This window comes from Gymnoscopelus braueri (genome assembly GCF_963280865.1).
Source record: "Gymnoscopelus braueri genome assembly, chromosome: 14".
NCBI classification, from domain to species: Eukaryota; Metazoa; Chordata; class Actinopteri; order Myctophiformes; family Myctophidae; genus Gymnoscopelus; species Gymnoscopelus braueri.
The window spans coordinates 14,159,161-14,168,535 of record NC_137619.1 but is presented as its reverse complement, the minus strand read 5'-3'; the positions used below and the strand labels follow the sequence as shown (position 1 = coordinate 14,168,535).

The following is a 9,375-nucleotide window of genomic DNA, read 5'->3' as shown; positions in this document are numbered from 1 at the left end:
TAGGCATTTAGCAGACTCTTTTTATTCAGAGCGACAGTAAGCAAGGTAAACGTATACTACATCAAGTGAAGTAAGTGTCTGTGTTGGGTTACAAACTAAAAACACAAAAAAAACAAAAGTGTACTAAGTAATTTTCTTAGAACCTTAACAGATTGAGTAGAACCATCTGATGAGGCCAGAGGTCTTAGAGAGAGTGTGGGGTTGGTGTGCTGTGAAGTTGGTCGGTTCAGCAATTGTCCAGAATCACCAATCCGACCAACATGGTCGCGTTTCAATGTTAACGGGTACGAGTTGCCACGTTTTGGGACACATTGTTTGTCTTGGGGGTTACGTCACGGACGTGACATGTCCATATCATAGAGTTATATACCCAAGTGGTTACCGAAAAAAAGCCTGAACATCTAGAATTAGATAATGGAGAAATGCAAGACATTCATCAGGTAGTTAGCCTTTTTTTAAAGTTATACAATGCGGTTTCCAAGCTAATTCCCCTTTCCCAAACTAATTGATATGGACATCCAAAATATAGAAATGATTAGCAGCTTTTTAAAGAAATTGAGTAATTAATACATTTCAGGTAATACACAGTTGACTTGAAGCTCTTGGTTATCATCACAGAACTGAAGTCTCCCTTTCTTCCCTACGTTTGGGCTCGGAGCCTGGCGAGACGTTGCGACAACTCATCCTGTTCTGCCGAAGCCACACTGCTGCTGATCGATCCCGTCTGTCCCTGGGGCAGCTCCATGTTCAGATCCAATCCCGCCTCGTCGGCCATCTCTTGCATCAGCAACTCCACTTGATGCTGTGGCGTTGAAAGTGTTGTCGTGTTACTCATGGTGTCCTCCATGTGGGCCGTCTGAACGTCCAGCGTCTCAAACTGACTTTCAAATCTGTCCATGAGAGCCGAGATCTTTTCCAGATTCATGTTCTTCAGTGTGGCGCCCATGCCCGTCACCACTCCGGCCATAGATCTCGTGACGTTGTTCATCGTGATTGCCGTTTGGACCCTTATTGTGACCGCGTCAACTCGATGGCTCATTCGCAGATAGTTGAGTGACTGATTTTTCTGTCTAATAGCATTCTCCGCGTGGATCCTGGCCACTTCAATATTTCCTTTTTGGATTGCTTTCATGATTTTGCCCTTCTCTGATTTTTCCTCTTTGTCGCATCTTTTTGAATTCCGCTGAAGTTCTTTGGCAGCAAACTTCAGGTTGAAGAGTTGATTCTCCATATTCACCATTTGACAAAAGCACAAAATATAGAAGACAAAATCCTTAAAGAGAAATAAGATATACTGGAATGTTGTTGTTGTGTCTTTGACGTCTTCCTAATAATCTACAGTATACCCGTAGCAAGCTTTTGTTCTCTGTTCTCAAGACAGGCACTAGCTTTCTCACGTCGATCCTTTCTCATCACTTAGTCATGTATATGTAGTCGTAGTATGTCACAGAATGTCAAAGACCTTATATACTGTAGTGTGATGTCACCATGGAGTAGCGCGATGTCACCAGCCATGCCCAAATGTGGTGTTGACCCTGGCTAAGCACGTTGCTGCGGCGATTAGTTTAGTTATTTGAGAAGTGGACATTTTATAAAGAGATCTCCATATATGGTCATAAAAGGGACACAGACAGATAGAGGACATCAGGGATCTCCATATATGGGAATTTTCAGATTTATAAAAATTCTTTGGAGAACCACTGATCCGACGGGGCACCACACTCCCTCGGGTTCTCAGCGACACATGCGGCAAGTTTGAAATCGATTTTTTGGACGGTTCTCGAGATTCATGAAGAACAACATGCGAATATACGCACCACACGTGCATTAGCCGGGGGCGCCAACGCACCCGATATTGTGCGATTAGGCCTTTTGATTTGGTGAAGCCCCACGGCCCTGAGAGACCTGCATCCGTGCCTGCCGACCAACTTCACACAGGTCATCTCACTCCCTCACTCACTGGTCAACACACTCCCTTGGGTCCTCTGTGAAACACTTGCCGAGTTTGAAGTTGATCGGTCAGACGGTTCTCTGGAAGGACCAACAGATACTGGCTAATGCACGTGTGGTGCGTATATTCGCATTTTGTTCTTCATGAATCTCGATAACCGTCCAAGTAATCGATTTCAAACTTGCCGCGTGTGTCGCTGAGAACCCGAGGGAGTGTGGTTCCCCGTTGGATCAGTGGTTCTCCAAAGAATTTGGAGAAGCTCTCCAAATTCTAATCGCCGCAGCAATCTAATCGCCGCAGCAACGTGCTTAGCCAGGGTCAACACCACATTTGGGCATGGCTGGTGACATCACACTACAGTATATAAGGTCTTTGACATTCGTGTGACATACTACGACTACATATACATGACTAAGTGAGGAGAAAGGATAGATGTGAGAAAGCAAGTGCCTGTCTTGAGAACAGAGAACAACGGCTTGCTACGGTATACTGTAGCTTATTAGGAAGACGTCAAAGACACAACAACAACATTCCAGTATATCTTATTTCTATTTAAGGATTTTGTCTGCTATATTTTGTGCTTTTGTCAAATGGTGAATATGGACAATCAACTCTTCAACCTGAAGTTTGCTGCCAAAGATCTTCAGCGGAATTCAAAAAGATGCGACAAAGAGGAAAAAGCAGAGAAGGGCAAAATCAAGAAAGCAATCCAAAAAGGAAATCTAGAAGTGGCCAGGATCCACACGGAGAATGCTATTAGACAGAAAAATCAGTCACTCAACTATCTGCGAATGAGCCATCGAGTCGACGCGGTCACAGTAAGGGTCCAAACGGCAATCACGATGAACAAGGTCACAAGCTCTATGGCCGGAGTGGTGACGGGGATAGGCGCCACACTGAAGACCATGAATCTGGAAAAGATCTCGGCTCTCATGGACAGATTTGAAGGTCAGTTTGAGACGTTGGACGTTCAGACGGCCCACATGGAGGACACCATGAGTAACACAACAACACTTTCAACGCCACAGCATCAAGTGGAGTCGCTGATGCAAGAGATGGCCGACGAGGCGGGATTGGATCTGAACATGGCGCTGCCCCAGGGACAGACGGGATCGATCAGCAGCAGTGTGGCTTCGGCAGAACAGGATGAGTTGTCTCAACGGCTCGCCAGGCTCCGAGCCCAATTATAGGGAAGAAAGGGAGACTTCTGTTCTGTGATGATAACTTCAAGAGCTTCAAGTCAACTGTGTATCTGAAATTAAAGTTACCTGAAATTATTATTACTCCATTACTTTAAAAAACTGTTAATAATTTCTCTATTTTGGATGACCATATCAGTTAGTTTGGGAAAGGGAATTTAGCTTGGAAAGCAGATAATTGTACACTATCTGTACATTTTCTAACATTGTATAACTTAAAAAAAAGGCTAACTACCTGATGAAGGTCTTGCATTTCTACATTATCTAATACTAGATGTTCAGACTGCTATGCAGCCTTGACACATAGAGAATCTCGTTTCAAGTGGTCTCCATACCAATATACCTCCGGAACCAGGAAGGAAAAGTGAAGCGCTAGTGTCCTGGCGGCCGACTCTGGGAGTGCAACTTAACTGCAGCTGGGGCCCATTACATGAACGAGCGAAAAAGGTTTCGACCAATGGGCTCGACGAAAAAGGCTTGCGCACGGAGGTAGGCGCTATGTGCATGCGAGACATAACTCTGTGACGCGGAACAACGCGGAAGGGCCCCACGACGTCATCGGCCCAAAACACGTAAGAGGCAGTAAAAAGGGAGTATGTGCTGCGTGAGCAGCTCTAATACACCGGGATTGTCCGATTACCACTTGAGTATATTATAAGTGACGTAACCCCCAAGACAAACGATGTGTCCCAAAACGTGGCAACTCGCACCCGTTAACATTGAAACGCGAAAGACGACTAGAGTTCAGCATTCATCACTATTGGGTCCCTCAAGCTCATCACCAAAGGCAGAGACCCAGGATTAAACACTGCCCTGTGCAACTTTCCTGCACCTTCTGACAGGCAAACCCAGTTTACAATCTACTTCTAACTACTGTGTAGATGCCAAATTAATTTGATTTGACCTTTTATTCCATTTTTCAACGCTAGTGCATTGCATTACCCCACGTCAGTCTATGATATCAGCACTAATACAGAGACACAAATTACACATCACATGTAGCTTGGCCAATCCAAGAAGCTGATTCATACAAGCATGCACACACACACACACTCACACACACACACACACACACACACACACACACACACACACACACACACACGCACGCACGCACGCACACACACACAGATTTGTGGATTCATAGATATGTAAACTTACTAATTGTTGTTTGTACGACCTTTTCCATTTTGCTTTTATTATGGCTCATTTAAATAAATAAAATACAAATACAATATTAATAACTTGTTGTGTAGTTGTCTATATTGCATTACTGTAATAATGTGTTTGTCGTGAAATCCCAAGTCACCTGGAATTGTCTCCCAATGCACCATTGTGCCTCAATACCAGCTACAATACCAGTGTCGCCACGATTATTCCTTTTCTGCTCACTGCCATATTGTGTTTGAACTGTGCTATGCTTTTAGGCAGATCTGGTCTACATTTATTCCCCAGCTGTCTAAAATACTACCACTACCACTACCACTGTAACATAAGTTGCCCAATTTGGGACATAATAAACTTGAACTTGAACTTGAACTAGGTGGCAGTGTCAGCATGTCTGACAATGGCCCATGCAGACTTTGATTCTCTGATGATTGATACTTATTGGGTATTACATTACATTACATTACAGTCATTTAGCAGACGCTTTTATCCAAAGCGACTTACAATAAGTGTATTCAACATAGGTAGGGAACGAAAACTACTAATCACCAGAAGTCTTTAGTGCATTTTCTGCAAAAACAAGCAACCAAGAGTATACCTAGCGCTAAGGTAAAAGTGCAATATATCAGCTACCTATTTCCTTAAACAGATGAGACAAAATAGCTAAATCAAATGAGCATGAGCTAAAACAAATAAGTGTATCGACTAAACAAGATCCAATAAACAATCCAATAATCCAATAAACAATACAGCAATAGAAAACAAGCTGATAGAGTCATTTAATCTCTTATCTTATCTTAATTATCATAATGTGTCTAGGGTTCTTAACCTGGTTAAAATGTCCTATTAATAATGCCATCTGGGCCTGTACCTCAGTCATGTTAAAAGTACTCTGTACTCTCTACTAGCAGTCTCTGTGTCTGCAAGCCAAGGTCAAACGCATACAGGCGTTCTCTACGGCAATCTTTTGTTTTAAGAACACTGTATCTAGATATTCTCTTCTACAGCTGTCTCCCTTTAGTGTCACCCAAATCATCATCTGACCAGTGACAGGTCAGAGCAGTCAGATGTCAAACGTGTTGACCCAGACATGGGGACGCTGTTGTCCAGAGATAAACTGTCACACCATCATCCTCCATCATAATCTACCATCATCTACCATCATCAGACGACGACGTAACCATCGCTCTCATCCAATCCGAGAAGTCCACCTTCGCACGGAACCTCATCGATGTCACATCCTATGATGTCATATGTTTATGTTACTGGACAATGTTAAAAGCTCGTGCTTGCTCTGTTACACTACGGAGAGATGCGACCGATGCTGCGGACCTGTGATATACTGTAACCTTCTATTGTCTCTCTGATCTGAATACAAAACATGTTTCCTTACACCCTTGGTTGCCTGTCTGAGTCTGGTTCTTCCTTATTGTCTCCGTGCTACAAGTATCTGTACTTTGTGTGGGTCATGAGGTGAAATTCAACTCCAACACAAGCGTTCGTACAACTAGTTAACAACAAGTAGGTCAGGCAGAGAGGAAGGGTAGTGTTTCCTGAAGAGGTGAGTTTTCAGCCTGCGGCGAAATATGGGCAGTGACTCTGCTGTCCTAACATCAGTGGGAAGTTCATTCCACCACTGTGGGGCCAGAACAGAAAAGAGTCGTGACCGTGTGGATCGGCCAGAAGGACCCTTGAGTGACGAGGCAATCAGTCGCCCCGAGGTGGCAGACCGAAGTGGTCGGGCAGGGGTGTAGGCATCGACCATAGCCCGGAGGTAGGAAGGAGCTGTTCCTTTCACTGCCCTATAGGCTAGCACCAAGGTTTTGAACTGGATGCGAGCCGCTACGGGGAGCCAGTGTGGCTCCCCGTGTGATATACCAATGGGTATATCAGAGCTTTGACCTTGACTTTACTCTTAAATGTTTTAATGGTGCATGTGATAGTATATATTGCATGTGATAGTATATATTGCATGCACATATAAAAAAATCACACCCAGTGTGAAGTGGGCGGTGTCTTTCTAGCTAATCACAATACTGAATGGAGTCAACCAATCATATACAAAAGATAAATACATTTATTGAAACACTCTTTATGATGGAAGAAACCATAACTTTAAAAAAACAAATGTATGTTTTTTTTTAAGTTATGGTTTCTTATATAGGGCTATGCACATGTGTCATGTGACACTGGCCAATCACAGTCCTGAATAGACTGTGATTGGCCATTCACGGTGCAGGGTTAGGCGGGGTACATTTTTGGCCAATCACAGCGCAGGATTTGTTGTAAAAATATCCAAACCTCACTTATAGGGGCGGTTTCACCGCCCAAAAATCACACCCTGTGTGAAGTGGGCGGTGTGGTCATCACAGTGGTCATCATAGTGATGGAAGCTCACTTCCAAAAAAATGGATTTTTGGAAGTGCATAATCCTATTTATAGGTTATTAATGTCATCATGTGTCTCGCTAGCCAATCACAGTGCTGAATAGAGTCAGCCAATAGAGTCAGCCAATCACAGTACAGCTAGGTGGGCTAGGTTGGCCAATCACAGTGCAGGAAACTAATACTAACGAGGTGTCTCAACCCCACTTATAGGGGCGGCTACACCGCCCAAAAAACTGATTTAATAATAAATTATATGTGTGTGTGCGTGTGCGTGTGCGTGTGCGTGTGCGTGTGTGTGCGTGTGTGTGGGTGTGTGTGTGTGTGCTGGCCCGCCGGCCCGACCTGCCGTAAGCCAATTCTAATATAGGGTATACGGGTATATGTAGTGAGATACGTGTCTGTGTATCTGTCCTTCCAGAGAACTGTCTGACCGATCAACTTCAAACCATCAAGGGAGTGAAGTGACCAGGTGTCACCGAGGACCCAAGGGAGTGAGGTTACCGGTGTGTGTCACCGAGGACCCAAGGGAGTGTGGTGACAAGTGTGTCAAGGGAGTGAGGTGACCAGTGTGAAGTTGGTCGGCAGGCCTGGATGTCTTTCAGGGCCGTGGGGCTTCACCAAACCAAAGCGCCCCCAATAAACATTATTGCAAAATATCTGTTGCGTTGGCTCACGAATGCACGCGCCACACGTGCATTCGCATTTTGTTCTTCATGAATCTCAAGAACTGTCCAAGCAATCGATTTCAAACTTGCCGTGTGTCGCTGAGGACCCGAGGGAGTGCGGTGCCCCGTCGCTTCTCAAAGAACTAAACTAATCGGCGCATCAACATGTTTAGCCAGGGTTGACACCATATTTTGGCATGGCTGGTGACATCACACACTACAGTATATAAGGTCTTTGACATTCATGTGACATACTATGACTACATGTACATGACTAAGTGAGAAGAAAGGATCTAGGTGAGAAAGCAAGTGCCTGTCTTGAGAACAGTTATATTTTACAACGGCTTGCTATGGGTATAGCTTATTAGGAAGACGTCAAAGACACAACAGCAGCATTCCAGTATTTCTTATTTCTCTGGCACAATTTGGGATTCTGACGTGCTTTTATCAAATGGTGAACCCAAGTACACCCAAGAACTATCATCCATCAGAGAATCAAAGTCTGGGCCATTGTCAGACAAGCTGACACTGCCACTTAGTGGTAGTACTTTAGACAGCTGAGGAATAAATGCTCTGACTTAGACCAAATCTGCCTAATATCATAGTTGTAATAATACAATAAAAACACAATATAATAGCACAGTTAGCAAAAAAGGAACAATTGTGGCGACACTGGTATTGTAGCTGGTATTGAGGCACAATGGTGCGTTGGGGAGACAAGTCCAGGTGACTTGAGATTTAGCGACAAACTACACATTATTACAATAATGCAATATAGACAACTACACAAAAGGTTATGATTTCTTTTTTATTATGTTTTTTAAAGAGCCATAATAGAAGCAGAATGAAAAAGACTACAAATAACAATTAGTAATATTATATACCTAGTATGAATCCACAAATCTCTGTGTGTGTGTGTGTGTGTGTGTGTGTGTGTGTGTGTGTGTGTGTGTGTGTGTGTGTGTGTGTGTGTGTGTGTGTGTGTGTGTGCGCCTGCGGTTTTCACATTTTCACAATTAATTATTACTGGTTAACACTTCACAAAGCAGAACACTATCTGCAGTATGAAGCTAAGAGCAACATATCTCACATATCCTGGCCCTTTTATATGAACATAACATATTATACCATCCTCCAATCCCTCCATTCCAGTATCCTGCACAGTACCAGTTTTCATTGTTATCAGGCCATCCACTGCCCCAGTACCTGCAGAGTAAACAACATACTGTACTTTGATCACTAGAGCAAGACCGATACATAAACCGGCCATTATTCAACTTTTTGGACGACATCGGTATCAGCAATTATGCAGCCGATGTTTTCAACCAGGCATCCCTATTGGTCATTAGGAGGTGGAAAAAATAGCCAATTGCGATTTTAGAATTTTTCATTTTAGAAAATAGATTTTGTACTTTTAGGTTGAAAAGAAATCAGTGAAAACATTGGTCATTGGTGGGCTATGACTCTTCAAAATCATTGCATTGGACCCAAAAATTCGGCATATGTTACTTGATAGAATTACATTAGAAAAACCTGTAGAAAAAATCTCACCCTGTTGTCAGTGGTGTTCCATCCTCCCAGGTCCATTTGCCCTCAGTCTTGTTCAGACCAATCCATGATACTTCACTCCCACGGTGCAGCCCTCTGATGAATTCCTGATCATATGTGCATGATTGAATCATAATAAATTTTCTCTCACAACACATGCAAATGTGGATGATGGACACCTTGAGTGAGCACTCATACTAACCCATTGTTATTTCAAAAGATTTAAAAAAAAGTTGAAAGAAAAGAAATCACTACTTTCAACTATCAATTAAAAACAATTCCAACATTTGTATAAATTATTTCATTTTTTCTTTTCTTTTGGGTCTCGAGCTAAAAAGATTGGGAACCACTGCTCTAACCTGTTCTTCTTTACTGTTGATGACCACCAGATGTGCCCCTGCCTTCAGACATTGTTCTCTACTTTCCTCCCAGGTTTTCTCTTCAGTAGATCTGTGATA

The 9,375-nt window shown here is 43.2% G+C and overlaps 2 protein-coding genes across 2 annotated transcripts; one reads left to right on the top strand and one right to left on the bottom strand.

The window, feature by feature from the left end:
- Positions 1–640: 640 nt before the first annotated feature.
- On the bottom strand, positions 641–1,240 carry LOC308100522 (charged multivesicular body protein 1b-like; the record flags this gene model as incomplete). The annotated part of the gene is made up of 1 exon (XM_080449588.1): positions 641–1,240. One exon carries the CDS (start codon positions 1,238–1,240, stop codon positions 641–643), a length of 600 nt encoding a protein of 199 aa, XP_080305714.1.
- Positions 1,241–2,541: 1,301 nt separating this feature from the next.
- Positions 2,542–3,141, top strand: LOC308100346 (charged multivesicular body protein 1b-like; the record flags this gene model as incomplete). The annotated part of the gene is made up of 1 exon (XM_080449365.1): positions 2,542–3,141. The coding sequence occupies one exon, from the start codon at positions 2,542–2,544 to the stop codon at positions 3,139–3,141; it is 600 nt and encodes a 199-aa protein (XP_080305491.1).
- Positions 3,142–9,375: the final 6,234 nt, after the last annotated feature.